Here is a 12,621-nt window from a genome sequence, read left to right on the forward strand (position 1 = left end):
TACGGTTTTTAAAATCAGATAAAAAGTGTGACCTCTAGGGATCCACAAGCTAAAAAACACAATTTTTCGTACAATCAGGGACCATAATCCAGATGCAGCGAAAGGAACAGAGATCTTTGGGACATTAACATATATTTTAAATTGTGACTTCTAGAGGGTCCACAACCTTGGTATGACATGCTTTTACACTATATACGTACAAGGAGCCGCCGCCATCTAGTTTTCTGCCAATTTTCACGAAATTGGAGCTCAACCGTAATTAGGGTGTAATGGTGATGAATTTAAATGTTTTTTAAAATTGGATAAAAATTCTGACCTCTAGAGCTAAAAACTTGATTTTCGTACAAACAGGGATTATAATCCAGGGAGTTTCGGTTCAATATGTGCAAATATCAAAAGGAACTATCATTAGGGTGTAATGGTAATATATTCACACATTTTCTTTAAATTGGATAAAAATTGTGACCTCTAGAGGGACCACAAGCTAAAAACGTGATGTTTAGTACAATCAAGGGCCATAATTCAGGAAGTTACGATCCGATGTGTGTAATTATCGAAAGGAACCAAGATCTTTGGGTAATAAACGTGTATTTCAAGTTTCATCAAAATCGAATCAAAATTGTGAACTCTACAGGGTCCACAACCTTGATATACCATATGTTTACACAATTTGCGTGCGAGGGGCGGCCATATTGTTTGGCAGTTTTGGTCTGATTTTCACAAAATTAGAATTTGATCAACATCATGGTGTAACGGTGATATATTCAAACATTTTTTTTAGCTCAAATAATAATTGTGACCTCTAGAGCAAGCACAAGCTAAAAATGTTATTTTTCATACAATCAGGGACCATAATTCAGGAAGTTACGATCCGATTTGCGCGACTATCAAAAGGAACCAAGATCTTTGGGTTATAAACAATCATTTCAAGTTTCATCAAAATCAGATGGATATTTTGACCTGTAGAGTGTCCAATATCGAATGCAACCAAGATCTTTGGAAGATAGACCTATATTTCAAGTTTTGTCAAAATTGGATAAAAGTTCTGACCTGTAGACTGTCCACGTGAAAATATGGACAGACGGACGGATGGAAGGACAAACAGGGGCGACGACAATATACGTCCACGCGAAAATGTGGGCGTATAAAAATATTTGACTGTCTATACATTAACAAAGAACAAACTGTTTCAATAGCATTTAGTAATTGAAGACTTGAAGTGGATATACACAGGAAACAATTCCATTGAATACAATTACTATTTATTGATTACTTGATAAAGACTAGAGGAACCTAAGAGAAGATTAATAAAAACAGTAATTGTATTCCATAGGGTTGTATCTGTCAATAAATAGTGGTATATACGACACGTAATCTTATGGTACTTAATATGATCTTAATTACCTCCCAGTCCAAATAATCATCAGCCTCTTCAAATTTTGTTAAAATTGAGACTGAGCAATGGAGCTTAGGAAATTCTTCTTTAGCTATTGGGACAAAACGACTGTCTTTCATGGCACTGCAAAAATATAAGAAAACAATTAGTAGATTTAATAATACCTTGAATTTATTAAAATGTAGAAATAAATTACATGATGTTATATGTTTGTATATATTGTAATAAACACATTCAAAGGCCCAATATTTCAGACTAATATACAAATATAGATTTGCTTACTATAGATTTCTGGCAGCCATCTTTATTATGGCTATTGATATCTGAACAATAACTCATATCTATCCATGAACAGCAAGATTAGATGGAATCTAACCTATTTTTTTTTTTTGCTTGTCTCAATTAGGCCTACTATTCTTTTTCAGACCCAAGTTATGTTAAAATTAAATACGGAGTAGATATGTTTATTAGGTATCTGCCATGTGGTGGCTTTAAAACTATAAAAACGTAAAATTATTCATAGAATACCAGTACACATTAATTTCAAACAATCCTATTTGGAAACCAGCGGCTGCCAGGCAAGATACGCCCACATTTTGCAAGAGATGGATGGTGAAAAAGCTAAAAAAAAATACAACATGATTTTTCGTACAATCAGTGGCTATAATACAAGAAGTTATGGTCTGAAATGCGCAAATATCAAATGAGACTGACATCTTTGGGATATTAAGATATATATATTTTAAGATTCGTCAAAATCGGACATAAATTGGGACCTCTAGAGGGTCCACAACTCAACCATCATTAGGGTGTAACAGTGATACATTCAAAAGTTTTTTTAAATCAGATATAAATTAGGACCTCTAGAGGGACCGCAAGCTAAAAATGGGATTTTTCGTACAATCAAGGGCCATAATTCAGGAAGTGATGATCTGATATGCGTGAATATCGAAAGGAACCAAGATCTTTGTGTTAAGTTACAAGCATGTATTTCAAGTTCCATCAAAATTGTGGCCTCTAGAGGGTCCACAACCTTGATATACCATATATTTACACTATTTGCGTACGAGGGGCTGCCGTTTTGTCTGGCAGGTTTGGTCTGATTTTCACAAAATTAGAATTTGATCAACATCATGGTGTACGGTGATATATTCAAACATTTTTTTTAGCTCAAATAATTCAATCTCACCATCATTAGGATGTAACGGTTATATATTCAAACGTTTTTTTAAATCGGATAAAAATTGTTACCTCTAGAGGTACCAGAAGTTAAAAATGTGATTTTTCATACAACCAAGGGCCATAATTCAGGAACTTACGATCCGATATGTGTGAATATCGAAAGGGACCTAGATCTTTGGCTTATACACATGAATTTCAAGTTTCATCAAAATCGGACAAAAACTGTAACCTCTAGAAGAATATCCACAAGCTAAAAACATGATTTTTCGTAGAATCAGGGTTAATAATCCATACCAATATCTATAGTCACCGGGATCGTTTGGAGATAAACCTATATTTCAAGTTTTGTCAAAATCGGATAAGAATTGTGACCTGTAGAGTGTCTGCAAACAATTGTGGACCAACATACGGATGTCCGGACAGGGGCGACGACAATATACGTCCACATGAAAATGTTTTGATATAAAATAATTAATAGAATACAATATCAAAAAACCATCGTTTTATCCAACTTTTCGTCAGTAAAAATACTAACTTCTTCAGGGATGAAGAACTAAATTCAAAATTGGCCGAATAAAAAATACTTCATCTAACCTACTGACAGCATATTCCCTGAGTCCAGTATGTAGATTTATAGCTGCGAATGTACCAATACATCCTCGTAGTCGTCTTTCACGCCCAATCTTCCATGTAACAAATAATGGACTATAAAAGAAGCAGATATAGAGTTTAAATGACAATTTCCAGTAGCCTTAAAATGGCAAAACAAAAACAAAATTGTCGATTTCGCTGCCATTTATCTATAATTTGTTTTGTGTGGTGACAAATCGCTTTTTACTGCAAAATTTACATCATGAGCTACAACCAGTGTGTCTTCTGAATATATTTAAGTAAAATTAGCAAACAAACCGACTTTGTCTAATCTTTGAAAACAACAATATAATAATATAGATCTTGTGCCATCACTATTTAAACATACATTATGCAAGAGTTAAATCTGTCTATTACAGGTCTTTCTTTAGGTTTTAAATGTTACATGTACTGCATATATACTATTAATTAGACATTTATTAACATAACAAGATCATAATCAACTCTCGATGCCAGCGGATGCCTCTGGTTTTCAACAGATTTGAATCAGATCTGCTGATCAACAGCTGTTGATGATTAACCCTAAAAACTGGACAACAGAGACTTTCATTTATTATCGTAACAACCGTAAGAATGACAATCAAGGCTAGAGTGTCATTAAAATGAGGGTTTCTCGGCTCAGAGTGAAGAAATTTTTAGCAAATTTCCTTTACATTATCTAATTTTTAACTATAATAGCGAGAACTGTCAGTTCTTTTTCTAATGCCACTTTAAAATAACACATCAGGGACCTTATTCACGAAAACTTAAACATACATTATGCAAGAGCTAAATCTGTCTATTGCAGGTCTTTCTTTAGGCCTGAAATCTTATCTAAACTATTAATTAGACATTAATTAACTTATCCAGACTATAATCAACTCTAGATGGCATCGCTAGCCTGCGATCTTAAGTGGAATGTGAGCCGATTTACTGCATAACTTTCCTTCTCCATTAAACGATTAAATGGATATTCGAGACTATGCTGTTTATCGTACTGACTTTAGTAATGATGACCGAGGCTATGCAGAAATTACATTCGCTTAGTTCTCGGTTCATAGTGGATCAATTTGAATGAAATTTTCAGCAAATTGCCTTTACGTTATCTAGTTTTTAATTATTATAGTGAGTAGGGGTGTAACGAAACATCGAACAATCGATGTATCGCAATAACTTGACTGCCGATAGTCTGTATCGATAGTAAAAAGAAACTATCGATAAAAATTGCGATAGTCAACCAAACTATCGATTGTTTCGATAGTTTGTAATAGCAAAAGTTAAATGGCACAAATTCCTAAATAGTTCTCTCGTATTTGTCGAATATTTACTTCCAAAATACTTGTTCGAAATTGTGTTTTTATTAAAAGTCAGTCTGTATTTGTTTCTCGATCAGTCCAGTCCAGACAGTTCCTTCATTCATGAGAATCGCGGAAATATAACTGGTTAATCGTGCATTCTGATTTGTTTAAAGATGGCAGAATTTGAGGTTGTAAAATAACGATAAAGCTAAATCAAAAGTATGGAATCGGAATCATTTCGTAATTTTGATAATCGGCCGGTGAAAAAAAATAGAACAAGCTTGTGCATCTATCGCGCGCCTTCGAAGCTTTGTAATCGGTAGATATTAAATTAATAATTTAATGGTTACACTGACCAGTTGTTAGTTATATAATCCTTTGATAGAACACCGAATACACCGAGAAACGGTCATTAATAACATATTATTATTCTCCAATGCCAATTTACCGATGACACGTGATATCAGGTGAAATTAGGTCAGTAAACCAGCGATGCTAGTTTTAAATAGCGTTTACCGTTATGATTTTTATACCCCCACATTTTCATGTGGCCGTATTATGCCTCCGGACGTCCGTCCACAATTGTTTGTGGACTCTCTACAGGTCACAATTCTTATCCGATTTCGACGAAACTTGAAATATACGTTTATCCCAAAAAGATCTTGGCTTCTTTCGATATTGGCATGTATCGGATCGAAACTTCATGGATTATGGCCCCTGTTTGTACGAAAAATCACGTTTTTAGCTTGTGGACCCTATAGAGGTCACAATTTTGATCCGATTTTGCTGAAACTTGAAATGTAAGTTTATAACCCAAAGATCTCAGTTCCTTTCGATATTCGTGCATATCAGACAGGAACTTCCTGAATTATGGCCCCTGATTGTACGAAAAATCACGTTTTTAGCTTGTGGACCCTATAGAAGTCATAATTTTTATCCGATTTAAAAAAACGTTCTATTATATCACCGTTACACCCTAAGGACGAGTGAATTCAAATTTCGTGAAAATCGGCCCAAAATTGATAGACAAAATGGCGCCGTTCGTTCTCAAATAGCGTAAGAAAATAGTATATCAAGGTTGTGTACCCTATAGAGGTCTCAATTTGTATCCGATTTTGTTGAAACTTGAAATGTAAGTTTATAACCCAAAGATCTCGGTTCCTTTCGATATTCGCGAATATCGGACCGTAACTTCCTGAATTATGGCCCCTGATTGTACGAAAAATCGCGTTTTTAGCTTGTGGACCCTATAGAGGTCATAATTTTTGTCCGATTTAAAAAAACGTATTATTATATCACCGTTACACCCTAAGGATGGATAAGTTAGAATTTCGTGAAAATCGGCCCAAAATTGACAGACAAAATGGCCGCCGTTCGTTCTCAAATAGCGTAAAAGTATGGTATATCAAGGTTGTGGACACTATAGAGGTCACAATTTTTATCCGATTTTGTTGAAACTTGAAATGTAAGTTTATAACCCAAAGATTTTGGTTCCTTTCGATATTTGCGCATACCGGACCTTAACTTCCTGAATTATGGCCCCTGATTGTACGAAAAATCGCGTTTTTAGCTTGTGGACCCTATAGAGGTTATAATTTTTATCAGATTTAAAAAAACGTTTTATTATATCACCGTTACACCCTAAGAACGACTGAGTACAAATTTCGTGAAAATCGGCCCAAAAATGACAGACAAAATGGCTGCCGTTCTTTCTCAAATAGCGTAAAAATATGGTATATCAAGGTTGTGGACCCTATAGAGGTCACAATTTTTATCCGATTTTGTTGAAACTTGAAATGTAAGTTTAAAACCCAAAGATCTCGGTTCCTTTCGATATTCACGCATATCAAATTGTAATTTCCTGAATTATGGCCCTTGATTGTAGGAAAAATCACTTTCTTGTTAGCTTGTTCTCTATCCATCTCTCGAAAATGTGGGCGTATCCTGCCTGGCAGCCGCTGGTTTATTTTATACACATGATGACAGGCGTATTTTTTTTAAAAAAAAAAATATTGTCGTTATTATCATTGAAAGCCGTATGGAATTTAACTTTAAAACCATTCATGGTTGTCACGTGATTATTCAATGTGCTGTACGTGTCTATCATGGACAAATGAATAAAATCATTTGCAACTACGTTACATGATAGAAAAAAACCCCTACAAATTGTGTTATGAAGAAATACCACGGTGCCTATCGGCTTATATCCATCGAAAAAAAAACAATACAGTAATTTTATTCAAGAATGTTACCGACATGAATTTCAATTTGTACGTGAATTAAAGGGACAATAACACTCTTGCTGGCTTGCAAGATCAAGAAAATAAATAATATCTCTATCTAAGTACTAGATGTTTAAGTGTCCTACCTGTTGTGTAAATTATCCATTACATCCTATTTTATTTGTCCAGAGGGTTCGGAGTTTCATTTGAAAAGGTTTACGTTAGACGTTTCAAACCATTATGTTGAATTTTTCAAAATTTTTAAATAAGGTGTGTTAAGATGAAATTTGTATCATCAATTAATTGAAATATTCTGAAATAGTACAATTTGTTGACCAGAATAAAGATTGGGACATATTATTCAGTTACAACAAGAGTGGTATTGAGCCTTTAAATGAAAACCGTTGCTGAACAGCCCAAGCCAGATAAACCACCCATACGGATAACCATTCCGTTTCAAGGAACGTTATCGTACCACATCCGAAGGCTACTCGCAACGACAGGCATCCAAGTCATTTTTTACAAAGGACGCACGCTTAAAGACCACCTGAAAGCGAATGGTAAACTGCAGCCCACCATTCCACTGCCACCTAAAGGATGTGTCTATGAAGTTGTGTGCTCGTGTGATATGACATACATTGGTGAAACCCGACAACCCCTACCTAAAAGACTCGCCCAGCATAACTCAAGGTCCCCCACAGCAGAATCAGCAGTTGCCCAGCACCTCCAGTCCAATCCAGGCCACAAAATCCAGTCCTCTAAGACCCTAGCCCTCAACCAACACAACGAAAAGACGCGGAAAATCATGGAAGCAATACACATCAGGAGATCCAAACCAGACCTCAATCGCGACACAGGAATATTGCTCCCAAGAGCCTATGATGAACTAATTCTTAACTAATGTGTACATGCCTAGACTTCCATACGTGCTTAAGTTACTTAGTTCGCGTATCATGTGTATTACTTGTTTATTCTCGTTATCCATTTGTAGAACTAATTTTAATAAGTGTGTGTGTCTAATGGGAAGGAGTGTGCAGGACATAATTACTTAGAAGCCTGTGGATAGGACTGTGGTGTGGCTTTCCAATATTTACATTTACCACTTATTTATGGTCATTTATGTAATTATCTTTTGTAAACAGTTAAGTGTCTCTTGTACTTATCCTAGGAATAAATGTATGTGTGAGTCTGTCGGAAGGAAGAATGTTGGACTATCATTAGGTGTGCTATGTTGTGTGCATTTTAATACTAATATTTTGTAATTCACTTAAATATGGCTTAACCATTTAATCCCTATGTAGCTCACTACTCCTCTGATGTTTTCGTAACATGTATGGCTTCCCTTTTGTTTGGTTTAATGGTATGTTTACCCCTATTATCAGTCCTTTATTATTCCCTTGATGTACCCTCACCTAGCCAATCACATCATGTATGGTTTCTCATTTGTCATGATTGGTTGTCCAATTAAAATTATTTACCCCTATAATCCGTCATATGTATATTGCCTTTGATCATGTTGTTTTTTAATCCTTTGATCTTGTTATTGTCATGCATGGTTTCTGAATTGTTGTTATTGCTTGTCTATATATAATTGCTCTACACATTTGTTACTGTACTTGCTTGAAAACGTTGAGAGAATACTCTTCGAAACGTCGCCCAAATAAATCAGTAATTGTTCTTCCATAAGTATGTGTTATAGTTTATTGAACTTTCCAGTGTTTCATTGATTTTAGTTTGATTAAATGTTATAATAAATGTATACCTGACAGTTGGTTTTAAACCTAAACTAATAAACAAATCAAACTATCGCAATAGTCCAATAGTATCGCAATATTTAATCCCCAATAGTAATAGTATTGCAATAGCTGTTTACCCAATAGCAATACTATCGCAATAGTGAAAATTACCAACAATAGTCACCCCTAATAGTGAGAACCGCCAACTCGTTATCGAATCTCCCATAATGTATCTTTAACCTAAGATACAATCCAAATTTTAAGAAATACTGAAATTCGATTGGCTGACCAGTAAAATCAATTTGCATATATCCAATTTGCATATATCCAATTTGCATATTGGTCAGCCAATCGAATTGCAGTATTTCTTAAAATTTCGATTGTATCTTAGTTTAAGTTTTCGTGAATAAGGGCCCGGATCAATGCAGTAAAATTCAATACTTTATTTCCACCGAAAGAAAAGCAGTTAAGCTCTTTTAAAGGAGCTAAATCGCTAATATTTGGAAATTAGAAATTGACACAAATGGGTTGCAACACATATAATAATGTAATATGAATGTATATAAACTGATTTACATTTAATCATTTCTGTTTTTACTGTAATTTCTCATTATTCCAATCTACACCGACAGTATTTATGGAGCATGCTCTCCAGATAAGAATATGAGTCACCGTACATGACTTGTGGAATATGTCTAGCCTAGTTCTTTGAGTCCCTCGTTACAAATGGCGCTGACATGCATTATGGTACACGATTCGTGTACCAATGGTAAAATGTTTATTTTGTCTTAAAGGTCACCGGAAAAGCATCAATTTTTTTTTAAATAATGCAAGTAATTATGTCAACATATCCTTTCCATAAGTATAACCCGAGCCCGAACGTCAATATTACCTGCAACAGGTAAATTTCAACATTAGTAATTTTCGCCGTTCTCCGTCGGTAGTCGGAACTTTCCGTCAATAAGCAATCCGTGACGTCATTTTAGTCCTTCTGCACATAGAAATATAGACTAGAATATGAGCAGAAGGACTAAAATGACGTCACATTTACGGAAAGTTACGACTACCCACGGAGAATGGCGGAAATTGCTAACGTTGAAATTTACCTGTTGCAGGTAATATTGACATTCGGGTTCGTGTTATACTTATGGAAAGGATATGTTGACATAATTACCTGCTTTATTTAAAAAATTTATGAACCTTTTCCGGTGACCTTTAAATATTTAATATCAGAAGCCCATCTTTTCCCAAAAAGATCACAACATCAATGTTGATTTAAATTGGCAAATAATTCATGTTTTCAATGTCGAGTTAGAGACTTAGATACTTTAACAACTCAGTTTAAAATCTCTGTGTAACATGTTTGAGTCCCCAGTGGTCCCATTCCGCTATACCCTAGGATAATCCATAGCATAGGGCTTCCGTGATTTCGAATTATCTGCCCTGGCCTTGATTGTAGTTAAAGACTACGAACTAATCAAACCAGCGGCTGCCAGGCAGGATACGCCCACATTTTGCAAGAGATGGTTAGAGAACAAGCTAAAAACAAACAGGATTTTTTGTACAATTCGGGGAAATAATCCAGAAAGTTATGGTCTGAAATGCGCAAATATCAAAAGGGACTGAGATCTTTGGGATATAAAGATATTTTTTAAGTTTCATCAAAATCGGATAAAAATTGTGACCTATAGAGGATCCACAACCTTCGTATTGCATACTTTTACACAATTTTCGCACAAAGAGAGGCCATTTTGTTTGGCAGTTTCATTTCGATTTTCCTTAAATTCGAATTAAACATTCATTATGGTGGAATGGTGATATATTTAAACGTTTTTTAAAATCCGAACTCAATCAAAATTACGGTGTATCGGTGATATATTCGAACATTTTTTTAAATTGAATAATAATTGTGACCTCTAGAGGTACCTCAAGCTAAAAACGTGATTTTCTGTACAATCAGGGGCCATAATTCAGGAAGTTACGATCCAATATGCGCGAAGATCGAAAGGAACCAAGATCTTTGGTTTATAAACTTACATTTCTAGTTTCATCAAAATCAGAAGAAAATTGTGACCCCTTAAGAGGTTTTACAACATTAATATACCATATTTTTAAGCTATTTGAGTAAGAGGGGCGGCCAGTTTGTCTGTCTATTTTGGTCCGATTTTTACTAAATTGGAATTAAACCATCTTTAGGGTGTAAGGGTGATATATTCAAATGGATTTGTAATTCGGATAAAAATTATGACCTATATAGGCTCAGGGTCCAGAAGCTAAAAATGTGATTTTTCGTACAATCAGGGGCCATAATTCAGGAACGATATGTACGAATATCGAAAGGAACCAAGATCTTTGGGTTATAAACTTACATTTCAAGTTTCATCAAAATCAGATCAAAAATGTGACCTCTTGAGGGTCCACAACTTTGATATACCAGAGTCCACAACCTCGATATACCATATTTTTACGCTGTTTGTGTACGATGGGCAGCCATTTTGTCTGTCAGTTTTGGTCCGATTTTTACGAATTTCGAACTCAACCATTCTTAGGGTGTAACGGTGATATATTCAACGCTTTCATTTCACGTTCATTTTTATAAAGGGAGATAACCCTATTCATGTCCATATACTAAATGATGTAAATAACGTATATATTTCTATTTCATTTATATTGAATTGTATTATCAAAATCTATAGTATGTTTCACTGATTTCAAATAGGCATAACATGTTTGACTTTTGTTATTATTATTACTATTCGTTCTTTGTCTGAAAGGTTTCATTCTGTTATGTTTATTATTATTGAACTTATACTTGGAAATATGACTCTCAATAAAACTCTTGAACCTACATTGCAATTAACTGTTTATGGGATTGGTTGATAAAAATAGCACAATCATTAAGAGCAGATAACATGAAAACGTGCCCCGACTCCCCCCCCCCCCCCCCCCCACCAGGGGTTAGTGGAGTAGGATGGTTTGAGTCAAAAACATTTGATTATTAATTTTTAATTCAGAACAAGAAGATAGGTTGCCAGGCAACAAAACATACGCCCACAGCAGCTTAATTGTCCGAGCAGTCGACAAGGGTTGTCGCATATTTATTCTTTTGTAGGTAATTAGGGGCATTTAATTGACAATTTCATCCAGATGACATTATAATTTTCGTCGTTTGAGGGTTCACAAGGTTCTAAAAGCTAAAACAAGGGCCATAACACTGGAAGTAATCTACAGAAATTGTTGAAATTCGACAGGCTTTTTTGTTTTACTAATTCAAATAAAGAATATAAATTTCATACAGACCGGATGATAACTTTTGTCGTTGAAACGTTCACAAGGTTCAACTAAGTAAAACAAGGGCCATAACTCTAGACAGAGAGAGAAATGGGGTTTAACGTCCACTCGACACAAACTAGGTCATTTCGAGACTAACATATGGTTTAATTTTATTTCAATAATTCACTTGCGCGTAGGGGTCTTTAGCAGTGGGAGGAAACCGGAGGACCCGGAGAAAACCCACGAGGTTGGACAGGCGACCCTACTCCTTGTCACGTACAACCGGGGATTCGAAACCACGCCAGTCGACTCAATGACAGACTTTATGATACAGCGCGCCCTCGCTAACCATTCAGCCATCCACCCCCCACCCCCATAACTCTAGAAGTAATTGACGGAAATTGCTGACATTCTATAGGCTTCTTCATTTCTTTAGTTTAAATGATGCATATGAATTTCATAAAGATTGGGTGATAACTTTTTTTTTTCGTTCGAGCGTTCACAAGATTCAACAAAGTGAAACAAGGGCCATAACTCTAGATGTAATTAATGGAAATTTGTTGAAACTCAATAGGCTTGTTCGTTTTACTAATCTAAACGATACATATAAATTTCATACAGATCGGATAATAACTTTTGTCATCAGAGCATTCACAAGGTACAACAAAGTAAAACAAGGGCCATAACTCTAGAAGTATTTGACGGAAATTGCTGACATTCAATTGGCTCCTTCATTTCATTAGTTTAAATGATGCATATGAATTTCATACAGATTGGGTGATAACTTTTCTTTTTTCATTCGAGCGTTCACAAGATTTAACAAAGTGAAACAAGGGCCATAACTCTAAATGTAATTAATGGAAATTTGCTGAAACTCAATAGGC

At 35.1% G+C, this 12,621-nt stretch overlaps 1 protein-coding gene across 1 annotated transcript in view; it reads right to left on the minus strand.

Moving 5' to 3' along the window:
• LOC126821018 (AMMECR1-like protein) overlaps positions 1–12,621 on the minus strand; it is a 43,560-nt gene that overhangs the window by 16,443 nt on the left and 14,496 nt on the right. Inside the window, exons 2-3 of the mRNA XM_050549272.2 lie at positions 3,173–3,283; positions 1,405–1,519 (exon numbers count right to left, since the gene is read on the minus strand). Of these exons, the coding sequence (XP_050405229.1) occupies positions 1,405–1,519; positions 3,173–3,283 (226 nt within the window). The remainder of the gene's footprint in view (positions 1–1,404; positions 1,520–3,172; positions 3,284–12,621) is intronic.

Source organism: Patella vulgata, chromosome 1 (genome assembly GCF_932274485.2).
Source record: "Patella vulgata chromosome 1, xgPatVulg1.2, whole genome shotgun sequence".
NCBI lineage: Eukaryota > Metazoa > Mollusca > Gastropoda > Patellidae > Patella > Patella vulgata.